Source organism: Vanrija pseudolonga, chromosome 3, assembly GCF_020906515.1.
Source record: "Vanrija pseudolonga chromosome 3, complete sequence".
NCBI classification, from domain to species: domain Eukaryota; kingdom Fungi; phylum Basidiomycota; class Tremellomycetes; order Trichosporonales; family Trichosporonaceae; genus Vanrija; species Vanrija pseudolonga.
This window is the reverse complement of record NC_085851.1, coordinates 2,532,887-2,556,349: the sequence shown is the minus strand read 5'-3', so window position 1 is coordinate 2,556,349 and position 23,463 is coordinate 2,532,887. Positions and strand designations below refer to the sequence as shown.

General features: G+C 62.7%; 8 protein-coding genes across 8 annotated transcripts; 5 read left to right on the top strand and 3 right to left on the bottom strand.

The window, feature by feature from the left end:
* Nucleotides 1-565: 565 nt before the first annotated feature.
* Nucleotides 566-1,123, top strand: LOC62_03G004575 (uncharacterized protein; the record flags this gene model as incomplete). The annotated part of the gene is made up of 1 exon (XM_062771095.1): nucleotides 566-1,123. One exon carries the CDS (start codon nucleotides 566-568, stop codon nucleotides 1,121-1,123), a length of 558 nt encoding a protein of 185 aa, XP_062627079.1.
* Nucleotides 1,124-1,776: 653 nt separating this feature from the next.
* On the bottom strand, nucleotides 1,777-2,373 carry pmp3 (Plasma membrane proteolipid 3; the record flags this gene model as incomplete). Its single annotated transcript, XM_062771094.1, has 5 exons — nucleotides 1,777-1,820; nucleotides 1,907-1,985; nucleotides 2,024-2,060; nucleotides 2,119-2,129; nucleotides 2,254-2,373. 5 exons carry the CDS (start codon nucleotides 2,371-2,373, stop codon nucleotides 1,777-1,779), a joined length of 291 nt encoding a protein of 96 aa, XP_062627078.1.
* A 204-nt stretch (nucleotides 2,374-2,577) lies between these two features.
* SRPRB (Signal recognition particle receptor subunit beta) lies at nucleotides 2,578-3,923 on the bottom strand. The gene is made up of 4 exons (XM_062771093.1): nucleotides 3,607-3,923; nucleotides 3,459-3,562; nucleotides 3,192-3,415; nucleotides 2,578-3,122 (listed from the first exon to the last, which is right to left on the bottom strand). Exons 1-4 carry the CDS (start codon nucleotides 3,818-3,820, stop codon nucleotides 2,603-2,605), a joined length of 1,062 nt encoding a protein of 353 aa, XP_062627077.1. The 5' UTR covers nucleotides 3,821-3,923; the 3' UTR covers nucleotides 2,578-2,602.
* Nucleotides 3,924-4,127: 204 nt separating this feature from the next.
* coaA (Coactosin) lies at nucleotides 4,128-5,276 on the top strand. Its single transcript, XM_062771092.1, has 5 exons — nucleotides 4,128-4,260; nucleotides 4,364-4,422; nucleotides 4,571-4,768; nucleotides 4,927-5,013; nucleotides 5,061-5,276. The coding sequence occupies exons 1-5, from the start codon at nucleotides 4,227-4,229 to the stop codon at nucleotides 5,124-5,126; spliced, it is 444 nt and encodes a 147-aa protein (XP_062627076.1). The 5' UTR covers nucleotides 4,128-4,226; the 3' UTR covers nucleotides 5,127-5,276.
* A 245-nt stretch (nucleotides 5,277-5,521) lies between these two features.
* On the top strand, nucleotides 5,522-7,329 carry DSK2 (Ubiquitin domain-containing protein DSK2). Its single transcript, XM_062771091.1, has 7 exons — nucleotides 5,522-5,628; nucleotides 5,760-5,890; nucleotides 5,954-6,141; nucleotides 6,185-6,247; nucleotides 6,298-6,375; nucleotides 6,483-6,590; nucleotides 6,629-7,329. Exons 1-7 carry the CDS (start codon nucleotides 5,585-5,587, stop codon nucleotides 7,253-7,255), a joined length of 1,239 nt encoding a protein of 412 aa, XP_062627075.1. The 5' UTR covers nucleotides 5,522-5,584; the 3' UTR covers nucleotides 7,256-7,329.
* A 177-nt stretch (nucleotides 7,330-7,506) lies between these two features.
* On the bottom strand, nucleotides 7,507-9,199 carry lgd1_0 (L-galactonate dehydratase; the record flags this gene model as incomplete). Its single annotated transcript, XM_062771090.1, has 5 exons — nucleotides 7,507-8,584; nucleotides 8,634-8,784; nucleotides 8,840-8,953; nucleotides 9,005-9,130; nucleotides 9,166-9,199. 5 exons carry the CDS (start codon nucleotides 9,197-9,199, stop codon nucleotides 7,507-7,509), a joined length of 1,503 nt encoding a protein of 500 aa, XP_062627074.1.
* A 602-nt stretch (nucleotides 9,200-9,801) lies between these two features.
* ABCB6 (ABC transporter B family member 6) lies at nucleotides 9,802-14,955 on the top strand (the record flags this gene model as incomplete). Its single annotated transcript, XM_062771089.1, has 4 exons — nucleotides 9,802-10,931; nucleotides 10,967-12,150; nucleotides 12,189-14,027; nucleotides 14,066-14,955. 4 exons carry the CDS (start codon nucleotides 9,802-9,804, stop codon nucleotides 14,902-14,904), a joined length of 4,992 nt encoding a protein of 1,663 aa, XP_062627073.1. The 3' UTR covers nucleotides 14,905-14,955.
* A 292-nt stretch (nucleotides 14,956-15,247) lies between these two features.
* Nucleotides 15,248-23,345, top strand: TAO3 (Cell morphogenesis protein PAG1). Its single transcript, XM_062771088.1, has 3 exons — nucleotides 15,248-15,550; nucleotides 15,605-16,521; nucleotides 16,567-23,345. The coding sequence occupies exons 1-3, from the start codon at nucleotides 15,526-15,528 to the stop codon at nucleotides 23,209-23,211; spliced, it is 7,587 nt and encodes a 2,528-aa protein (XP_062627072.1). The 5' UTR covers nucleotides 15,248-15,525; the 3' UTR covers nucleotides 23,212-23,345.
* The last annotated feature ends 118 nt before the right edge of the window (nucleotides 23,346-23,463 follow it).

Here is a 23,463-nt window from a genome sequence, read left to right as displayed (position 1 = left end):
TATCCCGAGTGCGTGAGCGTCGTACCACATTGCCACCAGACAACGGACAACAACATTTACATGCAGCTGATGGCGACTAGTCGGTGCTGGACAGTTGGTGGCGTGTTCGGCGCGAGCGCGGGTGGGCTGCACTGAAACACAGCACTGACGACGCCGTGAAGGCAATAACAATGAGCCGGGACGCACAACACTTGACGAGGTACCGACGGCAAGAACAATGGGCTTGTCGGGTTATCGACCCGGCGATCCATCGCGCGAGCAGGTGAAACGCTTCCTAGCTCCCCTGCTCGCCCCGATGATCGGAGCTGACGATATCTGACGAGGTGGTGAAGGCTGGCCGTGGAGTGATGGGTTGCCAGTGGTGGTGGTGGATATATTGCTTCTGATTGCGGGGATGTTGGCTCTGTAATCCTCTGGAAGGAGCCATCAGTCAGCGAGCGGCAACAGCTAGACTAGACTCGAGCAAGCACGTCAACACAACACCACCTCAACATCTCTCAACACCTCTCAACATATCTCACATCTCTCACATCTCAACACCAACCCACACCAGAGCCACACCAACATGTCCCCCTGGTCAACCTACACGGCCGACAACGCCTCCTCGTCGTCGGCCAACTCGGGCTCGTCGTCGTACCCGTACACCACCTCGGCAGGCTACCCCGGCTCGTCGTACCCCGGCTCGTCGTACCCCGCTTCGGCGTCCTACCCCTCCGAGGCAGCAGCCTACGCCGCGCGCTACCAGGCGTACCCCGCCCCGCACGCAGGCTACCCCGCGCCGTACCCCGCCGCCAAGGCCGCCCGCCCCCGCGCGAGCACGTACATCCCCCCCAGCCACCCGTTCGCCAGCCACATCGCGCGCCCCGCGCCCCAGGAGCAGGCCTGCAGCTGTACCCACTACACCTTGTGCCCCGCCTGCAGCGCAGACGAGGCGATGGCGCAGCACGCGCTCATGGCCCTGCCGGTGCCCTCTGCCCCCTCTGCGGCGCCGGCGCTGCCGAGCAAGGCCGCCAAGCTGCTCGGTATCCCTGCTACCTCGACTATGCCGCTGCCGTTTATCGAGGGCGCGGGCGTGCCGCCGCCGGCGGTGAAGAAGCGCGGCTTTTTCGGCAAGCGCAAGTAGTGGCTGGGCGTGTTTGGTTGCCTACATCACTATGTCCACTGTCTAGCTAGGAGCTGTACCGCATCACCCGCATCGGCGTCGCCCGGCGCGACGACCCGATAGCAGATGTATTATCCCTCGTTGTATGATGTCTGGATGCGTGTTGCAGTGTTGGTCAATGATGCTCCTGTCAGCGGTATGACGCCGATCTCGGTGCGAGGTTGGGCGGGTGCCACTGCCACTGTGTGTGGTGCCACAATACGCGGCGGCGCACACGCGTCGTCACCACCCACAACGACGCGACCACGGCACAAAGCTGAGAAGTTTTGATTGAGCCGACGTGCGTGCATGAACGCAGCCACAGCCACAGAGGTGTCGAGGCGTGTTTCAGTATTCATGCTGCATACATGCATATGCGTGAGGCATGAGTGGCACTCCGTGTAGCGCACTTTATGCGGCGGAGCGCTTGTTCTGCCCGCACATGGCCGCCGCTCCCCCCGCGCCAGGCCGTCCTAAGCCACACGCCCGCCAGATCAACAACATTCATCAGCTAGTTAACACGGTCCATGGGTATAGACACTGGGCGGGCAGGGCACGACGCGGCAGCCTCGCCCTCGAAACGTTGCGACGCCCGCTTCGGCGCGGGTACAGTGTGGTGGCACAGCGAGCGGCGCCTAGGCCGCCGTCGAGCCGTAGTATGGCTGCTGGAGCTGCGGCGCTGCGGTGGGAGTCAGTACGCTGCGTTGCGCCGTGTTGCCTCGACACGTCCTCGCGCGGCGCCTGCGGCACCGCGCTCCTACTCACGCAGCTCGTCGCGGGGCACAAACTCGCCGTTGCCGAGGTACACGTATCCGTGGTCTCCGTACAGCTCTTCCGCGCGCATCTGGGGGCGTGAGCTATGATCCGTGGGGTGCAGCTTACCTTCTTCCAGAGGATGTAGAAGCCGTACAGGTGGCCGCTGGGGGATGGGTTAGTGGGGTGTGTTGGGGCGCGGTGCGGCCAGGTGGTGTACGTACGGGAGGTAGCCCTGTGCTTGTTAGCGTGTGCTCTGAGAGGGGAGTGCCAAGGCAAGGCAAGGCAACGCTGGTACTGCTGCCCTCGCGGACGCTGACGCCTGCGGCGCCAGCGCCGACTTCGGCGTCCTCACTCACCAGAATCGTCAGCCCAATCGCGATCAACAGGTCGCAGCTGCAGCCCGTGAGGATCGCCACGCCCGCAGGCGGGAAGAGGATGATGATGAGCGCGATGAGGATGTCTGACCCGCGGACCATGGTAGAGTTGGACTTGCTCGAGACGAGATGGAGAGAAAGTGACTGGAGTAGAGTTGGTTGCTGTTGCCCGTGTTGGGTGGCGCGAACCAAACCAAACCGCGGGGCACGAGGTGCAGCGGGAGCAATATTCCACAGCCACCACCACTATGACGTACGACAGCGATGCCACATGCCACGCCTGTGCCGCCACGCGCGCGTTGCCCGCAGCCCTCTACCGCCATGCATATGCCTACAGATCCCAGAGAAAGTCGTTAAGCTCGTCCAGCCCGTTGCCAGCATCGGCAGCCTCCGCGCCGACAGCCTTGGCGGGGCCGACGCCGGCAGTCGCAAACGACACCTCGACGCCCTCGACGTCCTCCCACCTAAACGGCCCAGCGGCGCCCCAGACGAGCGCCTCGTCGTCCTCGGCGCCGGCGTCAGGCTCCTCGGCAGCCGACGACGAGCCAAACAGGCGCGCCCAGAAGCTCTTGCCGCCCGACGCGACGCGGCCCATGCCCTCGATCCGGCCGCCGACGCCGCCGGACCCACGCGATACCTTGAGCCGGTCCATCTCGCGCGTCAGGATCGAGCGCACGCGTTCGAGGGCAGTCTGACGCGCCTGCGGCGTCAGGTCTGGAGGTGAGGTCGCGGACGACGACTTGGCGAGCAGGTCCGTCTTGTGCGCCAGGATCAGGAGGCGGGTCGGCTCGGCTGAGAGGCCGCGGCGGTTCGAGGCGCCCGCGAGGGCCGAGAGGAGGGCGGGGAGTTCTCTGTGGGGTGTCAGCGGCTGGACGGGCATGTGAAGTTGCCGGTCGCAAATGGCGTCTGCGCCGACTCACTCGGCGACGGCAGCAGCGTTGCGCACGAGCGCGACAATGTCAACGACAAACACGGCGGCATCAGCGTCGTTGATGTGCTTCGAGACCTCTTCGCGGAGACGAGCGTGGCCAGCCAGGTCGACGAGACGGGCCTGCTTGCTCCGTCCGTCGGACGAGGGGATGTCAACCGTCGAGATGGAGGGGACGAGGGAGGTGTGGGTGAACGGCCGTTCGTCCTGGGACAGCTGCGGGTGTCAGGCTGGGCTATCACAGCGACATTCAGCCTACCTTGGCGAAAATCGCCGTCTTGCCGCTATCAGGCGGGCCGACGAGCAGGACGGTCGGCGTGCCCTTCCGCCTCGACGTCTTCTGCGATCCGCCAACGGGGAACACTGCGGCGTCAGCTCGGCATCCGGTTTTACGTCAGCTTACGCACATGCAAAGACGAGGAAGAGGATCAAAAGTCCGCCAATGGCCGCGACGAAGCGCGGGTCCTGGAGGAGAGGGTGCTGCAGTAGGGGATGCTTGAACACGGGGTGGTCGACAATCTCGTTGAAGAGGGGGAGGGCGCGCAGCTTGTTCACAATCTCGGCGATCGGGTCGGCCGCTGCGCTTGTAGCCGCCTGCAGCTTGTCGTCTGGGCTGCCCATGTTGCTGGTGTCCGAGTTGGGGAGCAGTTGGAAGGGGAAGGAACGAGTTGACGGATCGAAGTCGACGCCGATGGGTCGTCGGCGTCGTCGGTGGGTGTCTGGCTGGGCAGCGAGTAATGTTCCAGGCTAAAGGCTAATCCAATTACAAGTCGACTTCTAATTGGAAGATAACGTGGCGGCATGTGGGTGGTGCTGGTTTGGTTCCGTCGATCACCCCTCCCGCCCTCCACGGTGGTGGTCGGTCTGGCGGTGTGTCATGGGCCGTAATCGTGGCTGCTGGCTTGCTTGCTTGCTCCACTTTCCTCTCCCATCGCAGCATCGCACGAGCACAGTCACAGACCACCACCGCACCCCCACTCTCCCCCGTCATCTCCCGCATAAATCCTCACACCCCGCCCAACACAAAATGGCCGACGTCAAGGACCCCAAGATCGCCGAGGGTGAGTAGTTGTCGACGCGACGTTGCGACGAGCGAGACGAGCTTGTTTCACCCCCCTCTCGACGAGGCACGATGGACCAAGATATTTTTCTGACAGCGTGCAGCTTACGAGCTTGTCCGTTCCGACAAGAGCGACGAGACCTGGCTCCGTCTCGACTACGAGGTGGGTTGGCGCGTGCCGCCGGAGCTCTCCTACGAGCCGGCGATATGGGGGTGGAGTGATTCTAGCTGGGCTGGGCGGACGGCAGCCCCGCTAGAGCACCCACCCCCCTGCCACACACACCTCTAGCCACAACCACTAACACACCCAGTCGGACAAGTCGGACAAGCTCGTCCTCAGCGAAACCGGCACTGGTGACCTCGACGAGTTCACCTCCAAGCTCGACCCCGCCAAGGCGTCGTTCGGCTTTGTCCGCGTCAAGTACGCCAACGACGAGCACTCGTTCCGCGAGAAGTTTACCCTCGTGACCTGGATCGGCGAGAACGTCAAGATCATGCGCCGGGCAAAGGTGAGTAGGGTGTGGTGTAGGTTGAGGTGTAACGCAGGTGTGTCGACTGTGAGGTCGGCAGTAGTGGGTCGGACCGAGGCGAGCCGACCTTCCTGCCCCGCCCTCCGCCTGCGACATGCGCCTTCCTTCTTGCCCGCCCATACTCACGCATGCCCCAGGTCTCGGTCCACACGGCCGACGTCAAGTCGATCATCCGCTCGTACTCGATCGAGGTGTCGGCCTCGACGCCCAAGGACCTCGAGGTGGTGAGTCAGGATGGAACGGCGATGCCTGCCCCAGCTGACACGCCCAGGACGAGGTCGTCCAGCGCTTGCGACGTGCCGGCGGCGCCAACTACGACCGCTCCAAGTTTGACTAGGCGAGGACCGGTCTAGAGGGCGCGGCGGCTGTGCCATCCTGTGCCGCCGGCCGGTGGCTTCGGTCAGACGCCGACGTAGATGTTGAGGAGCTGGGCCGAACATTGCCCGGTTCTGTTGTAGAGGGTGCCGGTGTCTATGCATGCCAGTGCCTTGTACAGTGTCCGTCTTGTTGTGCTCGCCGTCATGTTTGCGGAACAGTCAGCAATGCATATGTCTCAGTGGACATTGCCCGAGGGTCCATGTAGGGGCCGGTTTAACCCCGTGGCTTGGTATTGTGTGTGGTGGTGTGGCCCCACGCGCTCCGGTGACCGGAATATGGATATGGACGACGAGTGTGCCGCGCGCCCAGTCGGCCGCCCCCCACCCATAATGGCCACCACCTGGCTGGGATTCCGTGACATTCTCTCTTGTTATCATCATCACTCAACTCTTTCCAACAACCACACACTTTCCAACAATGGCCGACGCTGCAGCTTCCTCCTCCAGCTCGGAGATCACAATGTACGTCGCCGCGACCATGCACAGCGTGCACGCTGCAGCCATCCCCCACCGTGACGAGCACGCCATCTAACCTCCACTCCACCGCCGCCGCCCACGCGTCGCCCTCGGCCAAGAGTTGACTGACAGCGCAGCACCGTCAAGGGCCCCTCGGAGCTCAAGCTGTCCATCACGATCGACCCGTCCAAGACGGTCCTCGACCTCAAGGAGGCCGTCGCGGCCAAGAGCGACACCGCCGCCGACCGCCAGCGCCTGATCTACTCGGGTACGTTGTCACGCCGCGCCGCCGCCTTCCTCCGCCTTCCTTCCTCTGACTGACACGCTGCAGGCAAGGTCCTCAAGGACGCCGACGAGATCTCGACGTACAAGATTCAGACGGGCCACACGATCCACATGGTCAAGGGCGCGCCCAAGCCCGCTGACGCTCCTGCCGCCGCTGCTCCCCGCCTCCCTGCCCAGATGGGCACCGGCATCAACACGGGCAACGTCGTCGACGGCATCGAGAACCACCACCACGTGAGTGCTGCTACGGTGTGTGCATGCGGGGCTGACGCGACAGGGTCTTGCCGGCTTCAACCCTTTCACCGGCATGGGCCTCGGTAACCTCAACGACCCCAACGCTGTAGGTGGTGCCAACCGCGTCACCGGCAGAAGCGCCACTGACACACCCAGATGACTGGCCTGATGGACAACCCCGAGTTCCTGCGCCAGATGAGCGACCTCATGTCGAGGCCCGAGGTCCTTGAGCAGGTCAGTACCGTGCCCCGCCCGTGCGTTTCACAGCCATTCGCTGACACTTGCCCCTTCGCACACGGTGACGAACAATCGAACCGCCCCACACTTGCCCACACACACAGATGATCAACTCGAACCCCCAGCTCCAGGCCATGGGCCCCCAGGCGCGCCAGATCATGCAGAGCCCCATGTTCCGCCAGATGATTAGCAACCCCGAGACGCTCCGTTCGGTGGGTTCCACATGGTTAACCGGTTGCTGACCCACCAGATGATGCAGATGCAGGCAGCCATGCAGGGCGGTGGTGGTGCTGGCGGCTTCGGTGGCCTTCCTCCTGGATTCGGTGGTGGCTTCCCTGGCTTTGGCGGTGCCGGCGCTGGCGCTGGTGCGGGTGCTGGAGCCGACGCCCCTCCCTCGGACCCCTTCCCCAACCTCTTCGCTCCTAATGCCGGCGCGACGGCGGCTGCCCCAGCCGCTGGCGCTGGAGCTGCTGGCGCCACTGCTGAGCGTGCTGCTGGTGCCGCGGCGGGCACGGGTGCTGCTGCCGGCGCGGGCGCTATTCCTCCCAACCCCTTCGCCGCCCTCTTCGGTGCCCCCGGTGCTGCCGGTGCCGGTGCTGGTGCTGGCTTCAACCCCTTCGCGCCTGGAGCCAACCCCTTCGCTGGCGGCGCCAACCCGTACGGCGCGTTCGACCCGTCCCTCCTGTTTGGTGCTCCCCCTGCCGCTGCCGCTGCCAGGGATACCCGTCCTCCCGAGGAGATCTACGCGACCCAGCTCGGCCAGCTCAACGCCATGGGCCTGTGGGACGCTCAGAAGAACATCCGTGCGCTCCGTTCGACGGGCGGCAACGTCGAGGCCGCCATTGAGCTCATCTTTTCGGGCCAGCTTGACAACTAGCCAGCCAGCTGTAGACGTTTCGTTCATATTGTAGGGTAATTTGGGGCGATGCATGGTCACGGTGTACACGAGCACGAGAGGGCTGGTGGGGGCGAGCGGCATGAGTGGCGAGCAGAACTGACAATTACTACCCAGCCCCGTGACTCGACTCCCATTTCCCCATTCCCTATCCATTCCCCGCCCTCGTACGAATGTTCAATGCAGAGATTCCGATGAATACAAAGAAAAGTACAACCACTGTAATGCCCATCTTAGTGGCCGTTGGCGTGGCCGTTCGCGTGTCCGTTGACGGCCACTCCGTTGCCGTTTGCGTGGCCGTTGGCGGTAGCGCCGTTGGCACCGTTGAGCTTGGCGGCCTTGGCCTCGGCGGCGGCGCGCGTCGTCCAGTAGGTTCCCTCTGGGAACGTGAACTCTGCGATGGCCTCGTCCAAGAAGTCGACCGAGTATCCACACTGCGCCTCGAGGGGGACATTGTACCGTCCCTGCGCGTTGACGCTTGGGGGGTACTTGAAGTTCTCGTGGAGGTGGTCGATCCACTCGAGAACATTGCGCTCCATGCTGCCCGAGACGGCGATGTAGTCGATCAGAATGAGGTGAATGACCATCGCACACAGTCCCACGCCGCCGGCGTGCGGGCACACGGGCACGCCGTACTTTGCGCTCATGAGCAGGATGCCGAGGATCTCGTTGACGCCGCCGACGCGGCACGAGTCGATCTGGCACACGTCGATCGCGTCGAGCTGGAGGAGCTGCTTGAACGTCATGCGGTTGTGCGCGTGCTCGCCTGTCGCGACGCCGATGTTGAGCGGCTTGAGCGCCTTGCGGATCGCCGCGTGGCCCACCGCGTCGTCGGGCGCCGTGGGCTCCTCGATAAACCACGGCTTGAGCGGCTCCAGCTTGCCCATGTACTCGATCGCCTGGGGCACGTCCCACACCTGGTTGGCGTCGACCATGAGCACGCAGCCGGTCGGGCCGGCGTTCTTGCCCTCGATCGACGCGGGGTCGACCGTACGCCCAGCGGGGATGTTGGCCGGGTTGTCGATGATGGAGCGGATGAGCAGCCCGCGGCGCAGGTCGTCGGCCGGGTCGGCGCCCACCTTGAGCTTGAAGTGGTTGAAGCCCTGCGCGAGCGCCTCCTTGGTCAGACGCTCGACCTTGGCGTCGTCGTAGCCCAGCCAGCCGACAGAGGTAGTGTATGCGGGGTATCCCTTCTCGATGACGTTGGCCTCGCGCGCCGCCTTGGTGGCCTCCTTCTCCTTGAGGAGGGCGAGCGCCTCCTCAGGCGTGATCGCGTCCGTGATGTACCGGAACGCAGTCGCCTTGACGAACCTGGAGAGTCAGCGCCAGACTTCTGACACCACACCGCCACGCCACTCACTCCTCGGGGGTAAAGTCCACAATCAGCTTCCAGAGCGGCTTGCCACGCGCCTTGGCGAACATGTCCCACAGCGCGTTGGACACGGCGGCCGTCGCGAGGTGGATCACGCCCTTCTCGGGGCCGAGCCAGCGGTGCTGCGGGTCGGCGACCACTGGTGGCGCGTTAGCCACAAGCTCACCTCTCGGCTCGGCCGGGCCATCACTCACAAAAGTTCCAGAACGCGCCCATGTCGGCAAAGATCTCGTCGGCGTCCTTGCCGACGATGCGCTTAGCGATCTCGTTGATGGCGAAGCAGACAATCTCGTTTCCGCGGCCGATGGCTGGGGGGTCAGCTGGTGGGTCTCTGCTGCGAGCGAGCACGCTCTACCCACTGAAGGTCATGCCGCGTCCCTCGAGCCCGGCGTCAGTGTGCACGATGATGTAGGCGGCCGAGTAGTCGCACTCCTTGTTCATCGCGTCCGTGCCATCGCCCGTGATGTTGGTAGGGAAGCGGATGTCTGCGCGTGAGCTGGGTTAGGCGGACACGACGCACCATGGACGCTGAAGTGGGTGATCTTGCCCGACATGTTGAGATGTGTGAGTGAAGAAGCGCAGCATCGTCCCCGTTGCTGGCCCCCTCTTATAACCCCCCTGGTTGTATAGTGGGGTCCGTCGTCGAGGTCCCGGGTCACGGAGTTGGTCAATCCGAGCGACTTGCTGCCGAGAAATCGGTGGGGGGGGCCACACCGATATGTCGGGGACCCGGCCCGAGGTGGGTGGGTGGATTTGGCCGGAGGGCGCCACGTGGCAAGTCCGGTTCCGGCGCGCGGGCCGATGGAAGACGGTCAAGCAACAACAAGGCTTTGTTTGCTCTCTGTCCACCTTTGCATTCCACAACACCTCTCTATTCTCTCAAACTTTCAAACTCTACTCTCCTCCATTGTCAAGTCTGCACCCCGCGGCTGAAACACGCACAGTCCCACTCACAGCCTGACGTTGCTGATCTCTCCCATTGTGGAAGGAACAATGGCACGCCAGATCACCTCGCAGCACCCATTGTCGGCCGCCGTGGTCTCCACGGCCGGTGGCCGTACCCCGTCCTTTGTTAACAGCAGTGCATAGTCCAGCTCACCTTTTATGTCCCCAACCTATCTCTTAGTTCTCTACTGATTCGCACGCACGCACGATAATGGCCAACAACGACGACCCGGGCACAACGACGCCGCGCACCAGCGGCCCGTCGCGCGCCTCGTCGCTCAAGGGCGCGATGGAGAGCATCGCCCTCGCCGCGGCCTCCATCTCGTCCAAGACGACAAACCGTATCCGGCGCAAGCCTGTGCCGTCTCCACCACCAGACGACGAGGAGGAGGGCGTGGAACAGGACGAGGACCCCTTCGCCAAAGTCGACACTCCACACCAGACTCCGCACCCCCTCACGCGGCGCAACGACGCGTGGGCTGGGTCGGTCGACACATTCTACGGCGACGAGGAGGTCCTTGCCACCCGTCCCGAGACGCACTCGGCACGCGCAAGCTGGGGCGTGGGGCCGTCGCTTGGCGTGCACTCGTCCGCTAGTAGCACTCGAGCCGACCCAGACGCCAGCAGCGCGAGGCTCGGCACGGACGAGAGCACCCATGGCCTCCTGCATGCGAGCAGTCGAGTTGACTCGGACAAGGAGATTCCGACGAACGCGTCTGCCCCCGAGGCCATAGTCGACCCCGCCAACCCTCGCCGCTCAATCTACCCGCCTGCCGGGTTCAACGTGTTCCCTTCTGCGGCAGACACGTACCCGCCACAGCGCCCCGCATCGCCGCCGTTAACGGAGAGGAGCTCGCCACCACCAGTCCGGGCGAGATTCAGATACCTGATCACACTTGCGCCGCGCCGCCTACAGCTCACTACACTCCTCCCCGCACTGTTCTTCTCGGTCGCTGGCGCGCTCGTCCAGCCGTACATGACTATCGTTATCGGCAACGCGTTTGGCGCACTGGCAAAGTACCCGCCAGGCCCGCCGTTAACGCCGCCGCAGACGCCAGAGCAGAAACAGAAGCTTGTCTCCGACGTCGGCACGGCCTCGATCAAGCTCCTAGTCACTGGCCTTGTCGCCTGGGTGCTGGAATACTTTAAGACCTCTGCATGGTATCACTTTGGCGAGGGCCTCACGGACCACCTCCGCCGCCTTGTATTCGACGGCGTGCAGCGCAAACCCATGGCATGGTTTGACGTCGGGATGGGCATGCAGAACGACGAAGGGGTGAAGGAGGAAGAGGGCGCAAATGTGGCGGTCGGTATGGGCGGTCTCATGGCCAAGTTTACTCGGTACGTGGCACACTTGACCTGCCCGCTGACCTCAGTGAAACGGACGACGTCCGCATCGCGACTATCACAGGCATTCCCAAGACGGTGCAGTCGGTGATCACCTTCCTCATGTGTCTCGGGCTGGCGCTGTACAAGAACCCCAAACTTGCGGTTGTCACTCTGTCGGCGGTTCCCCTGCTCATTGGAATCAACATGGTCACACGGACAATCTGCCAGCCGCTGTACGCTGTCGAGCGGCGGGGATTCGCGGAGGCATCGACCGATGTCGAGCGGAGCACGGCAGCTATCGCGACCGTCAAAGTGCACAATGCACAGGCGACCGAGCTGGACCGCTTCCGACGCCCGATCAACAACGCGCGTGACTCGCTCTTCAAGCAAGGCTTGGTCTGGGGCGCATGCTTTGGCTCAACCAACGCCCTCATCTTTACCATCTTTGTAGCCGGTTTCTGGTACGGCGCCAAGATCGTGCACGACGGCGAGGCGAGCGTATCCAACGTCATGACCGTCTTCTGGGCGTGTCTGATGGGCACTAGTGCGCTGCAGGGCGGATTCCTTCCTCTGGGTTTCATCACCAAGGGCGCAATGTCGCTTGCTTCGCTGTTGACAGTCATCCAAGACGACGACAGCCTGCGCACGCCCGGACCAGAGGACGGCAAGGGCATCATCCCACCACGCTGCCAGGGTTCGTTCGACCTGCACGAAGTGTTCTTTGCGTATCCTTCGAGGCCGGAAGACAACGTGCTGTCTGGTGTCACAATGTTCCTCCCCACTGGCGAGACGACGTTCGTCGTAGGCGGCTCAGGCTCGGGCAAGTCGACGATTGCACAACTGTTGCTCCGGCTCTACGAGCCAGACTTTGGCGACATTGTCTTTGACAACATCGACTTTGACGAGCTCGACATGACGTTCACGGGCCAGCAAATCGCCGCCATCCAGCAGGGATGCATTCTCTTCGACTTGTCGGTGCACGACAACGTCGCAATGGGTATGGTTGGCTCGGGGCCAAACAAGGAAGGCAAGATCAGGACACCGGCAGAGGTCACGCGCGACGAGGTGATCGAGGCGTGCAGGCTCGCCGACATTCACGACTTTATCATGTCCCTTCCGGAGGGATACGAGACGCGGTTGGGTACCGGTGGTTCGCAACTCAGCGGAGGGCAGCGGCAAAGGCTTGCCATCGCCCGTGCGAGGATCCGTAACCCGACGGTCCTGATTTTGGGTGAGTGTGGAGCTTTGCATCCACTGACGCACATCCAGACGAGGCCACCTCTGCCCTCGACGTCACCTCGCGAGTAATCGTCTTCGAGGCCATCAAAGCGTGGCGCAAGAACCAGACCACCATTGTCATCACGCACGACCTGTCGCAGATAGGCCAAGACGACTTTGTGTACGTCATGAACCATGGCGTGGTCGCCGAGCAAGGGTTCCGCTTCGACCTCATGGCCATGGACGGGCGTAACGGGTCGTCGTTGGGCGTGTTCGCCGCACTGGCAGCCGAGCAGAACGTCGCGCCCGTCCCGCCGAAAGAACACGAGACGTGGCACGACGCGAGCGCGGTGCAGGACGCCATTGTAACCCGCGGGCCCGAGCACCCAGACTACATCCCGACCTGGGCGCGCCCGACGAGCATGATGGCCGAGCCCGACATCGACTACTTTAACAACCCACTGGCGTCGTTAGGGGATGCTGTTGTGACACCTGGCGTTACCCGGCGCCGGTCGGTGGGTGTGCGCCGCCGCTCGCAGCACTTTGGCGAGGAGAAGGAGAAGTCTGCGGAGACACACCGGCGCAGCGTCTCAATGGAGGACAAGCCCGTGCCTGGCCGCTCGCAGCAGTTTGCCGAGGACAACATCGCACGCCAGCGGAGCACATCGATTGAGAACAAGTCCGAGCCCCAACCCGAACGCCCGTCCACAGCACAGAGTGATCGCAAAGTATCGTTCTCGCCGCCTTTTGTTTCGCCGCCCGACCTGACTCTCGCTCAGCACAGGCTTGCTTGGTCGGCACAGGACCTGGGCAACGGGCCGTTCCACCAGCGCGCAACTGTCGGCGCGCTGGTGCCGAAGCGAGCAAGCGGCGAGAGCTACCACTACGTCCTGAAGCGGACCACGAGAGAAATCCAGGCTTCGGCGGAGCAAGCGCACCTGGACCTGAACCCGGGGTCTGTGGCGGCCGTCGCTGCCCCAGCCGGGAAGCGGCGCGGGCTATTCGCCACAATATGGTGGTACATCCCATCCGTGCCATACAAGCCTGCGCTGTGCTTCGGGCTGCTCGCGGCCGTGCTCGAAGGTGCCCAGACGCCGATCTGGTCCTTCTTCATCTCCAAGCTCATGGCGCTCGTGGGCGCACCCAACGCCGCCGCCGAGCTCCCCAAAACCGGCGGCATCCTCATCGGGCTGTCCGTCTCGGGCGGCCTCTTCCTCTTCCTGCAAGCGTACATCCTGCAGGGCGTCTCGGCGATGTGGACGGCCAAGATCCGCGCGGAGGCATACGAGCGCGTGCTCGCGCAGGACAAGGCGTGGTTTGACGACCCGGCTCATAGCCCCGCACGCATGGTGCAGCACCTGATCAAGGACGTAGACGACATGCGGCACCTCATCTCGACCGTGTTGCCGAAGATTGTCGTGGTCACCATGATGATGGGGCTCGGGCTCGTCTGGGCCATGGTGGCCGGGTGGCAGCTGACGCTCGTCGGGCTGTCACTCACCCCGCTCTTTGTGGCCATGTTCGCTGGCACAGAGGGGATCCTCTCTCGCACCGAGATCCACAACAAGGTTCGCCGGGAGAACGTCGCGCGCGCATTCTACGAGAGCGTGGCTAATATCCGCGGGATCCGCTCCATGGGACTCGAAAGCTCGTTCCGTGACAAGTTCACCGAGCACGCCGAGGACGCGCGCAAGTCGGGGCAGGACGCCGCGTGGCTCAACGGTATCGGGCTCGGCGTTGCCGTTGCCATCCCGATCTTCGCGCAGGCCATCATGAACTATGTCGGCGCGGTGTTCATCAAGCAGGCCATCATGAACTACGCGACCATGCTGCAGGTGTACACGCTCGTCCTGTTCAGTCTCACCTTTGGTGCGCAGGTCCTCTCCTTCAGTAAGTCGTCTCCGCCGCCACCCCCTCGCTCACCCCAGTTCCCTTCGTGTCCAAGGCCAAGGCTGCCGCGCACGACTTTGGCGGCCTCTTCATCCTGTCCACCGCCACGCAGGAAAGTACCGGGATCCATCCCTTCCCAGCGGGCACCGACATTGCCTTTGAAGGCGTCGCGTTCCGGTACCCCACTCGGCCTGACGTGTCCGTCTTCTTCGGCCTCTCGCTCTCGATCAAGGCGGGCGAGTGCGTCGCCATCGTCGGCCCCTCAGGATCAGGCAAGACGACAATCGCGGCGCTCCTCCAGCGCCTGTACGAGCCATCGAGCGGCACCGTGTCCCTCGGCGGCGTCGACCTGTCAACCATCAAGGTCGCGTGGCTGCGCGCACACATCGCCGTCGTATCGCAGACGGCGTCCCTCTTCGACGCCTCAGTGGCCGACAACATCGCCTACGGGAGCAAGGACGTGACGCGGGAGGACATTATCGCGGCGTGCAAGCAGGCCAACATTCACGAGTTTATCCTGTCCCTCCCGCGGGGGTACGACACGAATCTGGGCGAGAACGCGGCCCTCATCTCGGGCGGCCAGGCGCAGAGGCTGCAGATTGCGCGCGCGCTGGTGCGCAAGTCGCGCATTCTGATCCTCGACGAGTGTACCTCGGCGCTCGACATTGAGAACCAGCGTACCGTCCTCGACACGATTCTGCGCGTGCGTGGCGCCCAGACGACCATCTTCATCACGCACTCGCTCGAGGTGATGAAGCACTGCGACCGCCTCATTTGTCTCGGGGACGGACTGGTCGCGGAGGAGGGGAGTTACGCCGAGCTCATTGCGCGTGGTGGCGTGTTTGCAAAGCTTACGCGCACGGGCGAGTGGGAGTAGGGGGGCTGTGGCTTCTGTTACGAGAGAGATATGGTGATAATGCAACGTGAGGTTCTTGGAGTGCCGATGGACTGGGCTCGACGTCGCATCATGCAGGCTCAGCTTTGCAACCCGATTACAACCCAATGTCCCTGTTGTAATAGACCTCTAATCAGACTTTGCGGTGTGTATTTGAAATGCTTCCGTCGTCGAGTGTGCGTCAGAGGCGGCGGCGGCGGCGGCGGCGGCAGCGGCTCACGGGCCGGGTGGAGGCGAGCGCCGCCGACAACTGCCAGGGTGGTTCCTACCGATGCGACTTTGTGGGATTCCAGGCCGGAGCGTCCATCGATCACCCACCGCTTGGAACATTCCTCGCATCGCAACTCGCGCGCGCCGCGTTCGACCACCAGAAAGCATACACACGAAACCACTGTACCACTACACCTATCAAAAGCCCCACTGGCGTTGAACGCGGCAACGGCAACGACATCAGCTCAACGACACCGCACCAGCAGCAGCCACCTCACAAGGGTCGCGGCCGTCGCAGTGACAGCGGCTACATCCTTTCCCGACTCACGACCTCCGCCGCCGCCGCCTTGATTGCATTGTTCTAAATTTCCTCCAACCTCACGACCCACCACCATGACAGAGGAAATCGTAATCCCAGGTGAGCGCGTCGCTAGGTTACTCACCCCACCTTGTACTCACTGACCCTTCAAAGACCTCGACGACGACGATGACCTTACGCTCCCATCCTTCTCCAGAACGACATTCGGCAGCCAAGGAGCGTCCTCCGACACCGAGCTCTACACGCATCGCCATGAGCCCTCGACGTCGTCCGACCCTATGAACCGCGCGAACGGCGGAGGCGCCAATGCGTTCAACACGGGCTCGCTGCGTGCCCAGCTGCCGAAGAGCGGGCTGAGTCACTCGGCGTCGGCCCACGACCTCGCACTCGAGCCGCCACGGCTGGGCAAGATGTCGAACGGGTCGTCGTCGTCGCTGATCGCGCACTCGATGCAGCAGTCGGGGAGCGGTGCGGGCGTGCTCGGCCCGCGCAAGGGCTCGTTCGCATCCCTCAAGAACGTCTTCAAGCCCAACACGCAAGGCGCACCCCCCGTCCCCTCATTACCGCCGCTCGACTCGAAGCAGTACGGCGCGCCACGGTACCCGACTCTGCGGGACCCGTTCAACCGCTTCGATTCGCCACCGTCCCCCACCTCGACCCACCACAACAGCAGGCCAAGGGGCTACACCAAGGCGTCGGCGGCATGGCAGCAGCCCCTGGGGTACAACCACACGGCTGGCAAGCATTCCGTGGCGACGATGCACTCTTCGCAGCGATCGTTTGGCGGTCGCTCAGTGACGTCCCAGGGCTCGTCGAGCTTCCGCGCAGAGGACTATCCCTTACCCATGTTGCCACGGATACCGGCACGATCGACGCCGTCGCGGGCTGGACGACAGGGCAGCGATACCAGCATGTTCGGCACCTTCCCCCGTAAGATGAGCGTCAATACTGGGGACGAGTCACTGGACAACTTTGGCAAGACCCCGGCGGAGGAGGCATTGCGCGTCGTCTTTCAGGCTTTTCGTGAATCGGCTGACCCAAAAATCACAAAGTTGTTGGCCAAGCCTTTGGTGCGTGTGCAGTGATCGCCGCCAGCGCCCCAGCTGACGTTCCAGAACTCGCACATCTCGCTCTCTGCCGTGCTGGCGTCTGGTGTCGATCCGGCCTTTGACCAGGTTTTGGTGTCATTGGCAAACTGTGCTCGTGCACACGCTCGCCGTGTCATTGACCTCCTTAACACTTGGTGCCGGATACAGTCGGACAACATCAGCCCCAACGACATCAGATCGCACCTGTCTCAGTCGCTCGGGTTCCAGGTCAGAGCCGACGAAGCTGCTTCAGTCCTCGGCAGCCGCAAGGCCTCCGCTGCAAAGTACATCTACCACCGTGCCCTCATCGACATTGTCCGCACCGTGCCGACGCTCGGCGAGGACGTCGCGCTCAACCTCGAGCACTCGGCATTCAGCCTGTTCAGATCGGAACGGCCAGACGACGTCGCCCACAGAAGGGACGTCTCTGCTCTGCTTGTTGATTTCCTCGGCGAGCTGTCCAAGACCAGGTTCCTCACCGTCAGCGACAGATTCACTCGGGAGATAAGCGGACTGAGCTCAGGGGCTTCAAAGGACCAGGAATCGAAGATTGAGCACATCCTCAAGGGCGTCAGCCACCTCAAGCTCAAAGTTTATCCCGAGGATGAGCTTGAGATGGCGGCTGATTTTCTTCAAAGCCTGTCTACATTCTTTGCCAATGCTCATGGATCCCAGCTCAAGTCTGCCTATGCGGACACCTTTACCCAGCTGCTACACCCAGTTATCGAGACGGCAACCGCCGAGGTCAACCACCCGGTCTGGGCCAAGGCGATCGCGGTTGTGCTCCAGCGCGCCATCGCCATGGCGTCCAAGCCACGCTACTGGCCGATCGCCTTCCCGCTCGTTGTCGTCGCGCTCTGTGTATCGCCTCGTGAGGTGTTCATGGAGCACTGGCAGGGGTGTATCGACGCCATCGCCTCCAAGTCCAAGGACCGGTCCTCGCGAATCATCGGCATGAATGCGTTCATCCGTTTGTTGTGGGTGTACCTCCACCGATGCCCTGAGAGCTCGACGACGACGAGGAAGCGACTGGAAGGTCTTATCAGGATCCACTTCCCTGCCCACAGCGGTCTGTTGGTGCCCTCAGATCTTCCCCTGGAGCCGTTTGTCGCCATCCTCCACTACGTCTTCGCCAAGCAGTTCGACTATGGCCAGGATTTGGTAGCCGAGTTCCTGCACGACTGCCAGCCAGGCAGGTCGGGTGACGGTGCACCTGGAGAGCTCCACCATGCCGAGCGGGCCTATGTCGCGATTCGGGCTTCCACCTACACGCTCCAATCAGTTGTCCACGACCTCCCGGTTCCGTTCCCCACTGGCCCAGATTTCACCCGTTTCGAGCTGGACAACTTGACGAGTGGTGAGGGCAGACTGGTGTTGGAGGGATTGGACCAAGCAGAAGAGTTTGTTGAAAAGGTCGCCCCGGTCGCTGTCAGCATCCTGCAGTCCTGCGACCGTACTGTCGGCACCGTGCTGCTATCATCCGACGCTGTCACGATTTCTATCCACGCCTCCAGCGCCAACATGGACAGCTCGGGAGAGCAGGTCACGCACAAGCACGGAGACATTCACGTGGCGTATCCCACTCGCTATGAGCCGACATTCCGTCTACTTGCTGCTCTCCTCGACTCGATGCGCTCCATGCTCCCCGTATCGGCCAACCGAACCCAACTGGTCAACATCCTCTGTCGATCTACCTTCTCAGCAGACCCTGCTACCTGCCAGGTGGCATCCACCACCATGCGCAGCGTGGCAGAGGACCCGGCCTTGTGCCTCCTCCTTGTGGACAACTACAGGCAGTTTGTGTTTGAGACGAGGCACGTCTTCCGCGAGCACTTCGTCGCCACCCGCCTCCTCGAGTCGCAGCTCGTGCGTGTCGCCAAGCTCTGGGTCGACGTCCTGGAAACGCTCGCGACTCACCAGCGTACGGCCGAGAAGGCAGCAAAGATCGACCCCGGCCTCATCAACAAGATCGAGGGCACGGGCATGTTCCTGCTCTCCTCGACCTGTGTCGGGCTCCGTCGGCTCGCGCACACCGTGTTCACAGCGGCGCGTGACCTGGCAGGCGAGTCGAGGGCACCGTCCGCCCCGTTCAGGTACAGCCGTCTCGTCATTCCTGACAAGCCGTCACTCTCGTCTGTCCTTCAGATGTACAAGTCCAACATCGAGGAAGCCGACATGAAGACATTGCGGTCGCTTCCGATGCTGACAACAAACGACCACCATCGGCTCGACACTCTGAAAGGACCAAAGTTGCTCCAGCAGCTGGCCGAGAGCGACAGTCCCAAGGACGCTGCGTTGTGGCTGGCCATCTTCCCGACGTTCGTCGGTAAAGTCAGCGACCAGCTGCCCAAGCCTGTGGAAGTGCTTCGAACGCTGGTTGGCAACACGGCCGTTCGCCTACAGACCCACGTCGGCGACATTGCTTCGGGCAAGCCGAGCCGCAGCGCTCGGGCTATTAACCGATCTACCTCGGACTCGACGGTCCTCGCCGAACAGTGGCGCATGTACCTCTCCGTGCTGGCAGCCACGGTCGACGCCTCGGTGACGACCCCAAAGTTACCGCGAAAGGACACGACGCTGTCGACAGAGCTGTTGACGACGCCTCTGATCTTCAAGTACCTCATGGGTCTTCTCATGTGGGATGACCGTCGGTTCCAGGATGCTGCAGTGTATGCGCTTGGATCGATTCGCGCATCATCTCTCTCGCCCCTGGCCGAGCAGCTCCTCACCTTTGTGCGCCACCTGGCCGACTCGTACAAGGCGACCATCTTACCTCAGTCGGCGCGAAAGCCATCAGCCAGCGGCATCATGTGGACGGCCGCTGCTCATGTCTTCCGCTTGATATCGCCTATGATTCTGGACAACAGATCCCCCTCGCATATTGCCAACCTGTCTTCCTTCATCGGCTTTGTCAAGATCACCTTCAACCTTCTCTCTGACCGCGCGGCACGCGAAGACTATGATCTCCAGAGCCTTCGTCGGTGGTTCTGTATCGTTGTCGACCATCTCACCACCGCCCTCGGCAAGCTTGACAGCAGTGACCGCTTCCTTGGCGAAGAGGTCCGTGGAGCAATCTTCAAGCTGTGCTACGACTGGTGTCATGTTGGACGGCGACCAGATGTCGCCAAAGCTCGCGAGTCGCACACACTTCAAGCTGCGGCCGACTCGTACCGTGGGGACCGCGACCGTGCGCAGTACTTGGACGACCTACAGGCCAAGACCAAGCTCCTGTCTGCGGCCGCAGCAGAAGCCATGGCCAGCTTGTGCCAGGGCAAGCTGATCTCAGCTGCGGACGCCACACCTGCGACTCACGCTTCTGAGACGATCGTCGAGCCGCTGACGGTGCTCCGATGGATCCGTGGCATGTTCACCTCGACTCAGCCAAGCCATCACGAGACGGCGAGGAAGGCTCTGCACGCCCTCGTCAAGTACAACTGGGACGTGTCCCGGCTGGCCGACGAAGTGCTCCACCAGTCGTTCGGTGAAGGAGAGCAGTTTTCCTTAGAGTCGTCGTTCTTCGGCGTTGTTGCGGACCTCATCAGCGATGGAACGATCAAGCTTCCCTCGGCGCAGTTGGCCTGCCTGTCCCTGTCCAAGCTCGGCCATCCCGTCCCAGACGTACGCCTACGCGCCTTCCAGCTCGCCGTCTGGCTCTTCGACAGCCCTGCCGACCGGCTCGCCGCGTCCAAGTTGCTCTCGGCAGTTGGCAGCACCGCTCCCAACGTGTACAACCAGGCGCAGCTTGACCTGCTAACTCGTTTTGCCGAGCTCTACCCCGATCTGGCTATTCCCTTCCTGGCCGAGTGCACTACGCGACTGGGCCAGCTCGACGCCCCCCGTCGCCAGGCCACGCTCCGCATCCTTCCTGCCTTCATGAAGGTTTTGGAGCTTGACGCCGCAACCAAGGACCAGACCGCCGAGGACATTGCTCGCGAGCACGAGACCCTCTCAAATCTCATGTTCCTCGTGGTGCGCTTCAGCGACGACCACATGGACTCGGTCCGCGACATCCTGGTCAGCTTTGCTGGCTCTGGCCGATCTCGCAACACCACTGCCCTGGTCAAGTTCTTGTTTGAGCAAGGCGCGAAGCGTGGCAGCCCCGACTTTGTGGTCCATGCCCGCCAGATTGTTGCTTGCCTGGCTTCTTCTCCGGCAGGCGATATCATCTTTGACGAGATCACCGACTTTGTCGACCCGTCCGACATGGCGACTTCGGCCCAGGCAAACGTCCCGGCCAGCCCTGCAAGCTCGCACGCCAACCTGGATGTGTTGTTTTCCACGACACTCCGGACCAAGCCACTCTCGCAAGGACAGCTTGCGCTGCTGTTCGCTGGTGAGCTGCTGCCTCACCGGGTGGTCAACTCGAACCTCAACAGCCGTCTGCCCACCCTCCTGCATGTCGCCTTCATCCATTGTGATGACCCCAACCCTGCCATGCGGGAACAAGCTCAGACTGTCCTCCTCCAAGTGCTCCGGACGTGGATCAGCGATCAGTCACACGTCCAGCCTCCTGAGCCTGCGGAGCGTGCGGCGGTGTGGGCCACCGCGGAGCTCAAAACTACAGCACTTAGCCGCGAGCGTGCCGACCTGTTCTGGAAGACGGACGACACGGGCGAGGGAGAAACTCTGTTCCATGCGCCGGCAAAGATGTCCACCTTGGTGGCCAAGATCCTCGGCATCCTCCAGCAGCTGCAACCCAAGCTTCGGAAGCAGTGGGGCTCGCTAGCACTCAATTGGGCGACCTCGTGTACCGTCCGGCACTTGGCTTGCCGCTCGTTCCAGGTGTTCCGAATCTTGTCGCCGAGCGTCAACCCCCGCATGCTCTCCGACGTCCTCGCGCGCCTGTCCAGCACGATCGCAAGCCCGCAGGCCGAGATTCAAGCCTTCAACACCGAGGTCATGCACACCTTCGCCTCGATCGTCCAGTCGTTGACGGCGAGCGAGATCAGATCGTACCCCCAGATCTTCTGGTGCTCAATGGCGTGTCTCACCACACCATACGAGGCCGAGTTCAACGAGGTTGTCGACCTCCTCTCGCACGTGCTGGACAAGACCAACCTCGCCGACCAGTCCGTGGTGTCGCACCTTGTCTCGTACCGTCCTCCCGACTACACCGAGCCTCCTCCTCATCTCCAGTCCTTGCTCCTCATTGGCCTGCGGTCATCCAAGACGGACATGATGACGTTTGACGTCATCCGCCGCTTGACCAGCGTCCCCGACTCGCAGCTTATCGACGGGGCTGATGACCGGTTGATCAACGGCTTCGTGGCCGCCTTGCCATGGATGCTCCACTCCACCGACCTGGGCGAGCCAAACGAGGAGCTCGCAGGCATGGCGTTTGATCTCGTGGACATTGCGGACAGACAAGGCAACGCGGGCTTCTCTCGCTTGCTCACGTCCTTTGCCCGAGCCCGCTTCCGCACCAAGGACGACTTTATCCGACAGGCTGTGGCTCTTCTCCGCGACCATCTCAGCACTCATGCCTTGCAGATCGTGACGGTCCTGTTGGGCTTTGTGCTCAACCGTACCGACTGGATGCGCGACAAGGCGTTGCAGGTGCTCAAGCTTGTCCTGGCGTTCCCCGAAGCCCGAGCCCCGCTTGCACCTCACGCCAACGAGCTGTTCAAGCCTCTACTTCGCCTTGTGGGAACCAAGCATGCGGCACAGGCGCTCGATGTCCTCGACATGCCTCTTGGTGCTCCAGACGTCCCGCCTGCCGACCCAGCCGACCAGCTCTTTGGTCCGATTGAGGCTTCTGGCTGGAGCGTGCCGAACGCGACTGAGAGGTCTGCCGTCACAAAGAAGAACGTGCTGGCAGTGTTCAACACCTGCGCTGTCGAATCAAGGGCAGCTTCGGCGCACTTCTCGGTCCTCCAGTTCTCTGACCTCCGCCCGATCAACGGCAACCCTGGCGGCAGCAATCAGTGGGCTGCCAGCCAGGCGAGTCTCGAGCTGCCCTCGCCGCCACTATCGGTTCCCGACAATGCGTCCATGGGCGACCTGGTCGGCGCCCTCCACTCTCTCAACCAGTTCTTTGACGACGGGCTTGACGGTGCCGCCCAGCCGGCCGCGAGCGGAGGTACCAGCCCCTTGCAGCCCAGGCGACAGCGGCCAATGGCACCGTACGGCCGCGGTAACAGCGGAGACTCGTTCAGCAACGGTGACACCCGCTTGCGCAACGTCATGTCCCGCGGCGGCATTGTTCGCTCGCCGTCGTCCAATCTGCCCATCCACGAGAACCGCAGCGAGCCCGATGTCGGGGCGTACCCTCTGGCCCAGCACGCCCCCAATCTGCCCTTCGTGGCAAGCACCGAGAGCTTTTCTTCGGCGCCTGGTGGCCTCGCCCCGCCCGCCGACCCGACATACTGGGCCAACGGTCTCTCGGGCACCTACGGTAGTGGGCATGCCGGCTCGCGCATGGGCAACCTGTACCTCCCCACCGGCCACAAGACGAGCTTCTCGAGTGAATCCGAGTTTGGAGCGACCAACTCGGAGGCCGTGTTTGGCCTCGAGGACGAGACGAACCCTGCAGCCGCACAGCCGATCGAAGCCGCGCTCAACGGCGTTGGGCTCGGTGCTGACATTCTTGACGCACCAGTCAACCGGCCTTGGAACAACAAGGACCGGAGCCGGACGCCGTCGCCTCGCGACGCTCCTGGCGGCATGGTGTAGGGCGCAGCGCAGCGTAGACAGACTCGCTCGCCCTCCACCTGTATTGTACATTGATTAGATTCTTGGGATTTTGGTCGCCAGTGTATAGATTGTGCCGATGCGCACTGCACATGTAACGTGTATGAAGTCGAAGAGTGCATGCAATTGCTGACATGCATGACATGCTGCGCCAAGTGACCGGCCTGTCTCTGTTCCGATGCGTATTTGCCCCTTGGTCATTGGTCGTTCCTTGGGGGTGCCACACTGCGGCGT

Bases quoted from the DNA above. Each gene is read 5' to 3' on its own strand.
- SRPRB (XM_062771093.1), bottom strand. From the start codon at position 3,820: ATGGGCAGCCCAGACGACAAGCTGCAGGCGGCTACAAGCGCAGCGGCC. The intron at 3,563-3,606 runs GTGCGTAAGCTG...CTGACGCCGCAG, and splicing joins CCTCTTCCTCGTCTTTGCAT to TGTTCCCCGTTGGCGGATCG. The intron at 3,123-3,191 runs GTGAGTCGGCGC...GACACCCCACAG, and splicing joins AACGCTGCTGCCGTCGCCGA to AGAACTCCCCGCCCTCCTCT.
- coaA (XM_062771092.1), top strand. From the start codon at position 4,227: ATGGCCGACGTCAAGGACCCCAAGATCGCCGAGG. The intron at 4,423-4,570 runs GTGGGTTGGCGC...TAACACACCCAG, and splicing joins GGCTCCGTCTCGACTACGAG to TCGGACAAGTCGGACAAGCT. The intron at 4,769-4,926 runs GTGAGTAGGGTG...CGCATGCCCCAG, and splicing joins AGATCATGCGCCGGGCAAAG to GTCTCGGTCCACACGGCCGA.
- DSK2 (XM_062771091.1), top strand. From the start codon at position 5,585: ATGGCCGACGCTGCAGCTTCCTCCTCCAGCTCGGAGATCACAAT. The intron at 6,142-6,184 runs GTGAGTGCTGCT...CTGACGCGACAG, and splicing joins GCATCGAGAACCACCACCAC to GGTCTTGCCGGCTTCAACCC. The intron at 6,376-6,482 runs GTCAGTACCGTG...CCACACACACAG, and splicing joins GGCCCGAGGTCCTTGAGCAG to ATGATCAACTCGAACCCCCA.
- TAO3 (XM_062771088.1), top strand. From the start codon at position 15,526: ATGACAGAGGAAATCGTAATCCCAG. The intron at 15,551-15,604 runs GTGAGCGCGTCG...GACCCTTCAAAG, and splicing joins AGAGGAAATCGTAATCCCAG to ACCTCGACGACGACGATGAC. The intron at 16,522-16,566 runs GTGCGTGTGCAG...CTGACGTTCCAG, and splicing joins AGTTGTTGGCCAAGCCTTTG to AACTCGCACATCTCGCTCTC.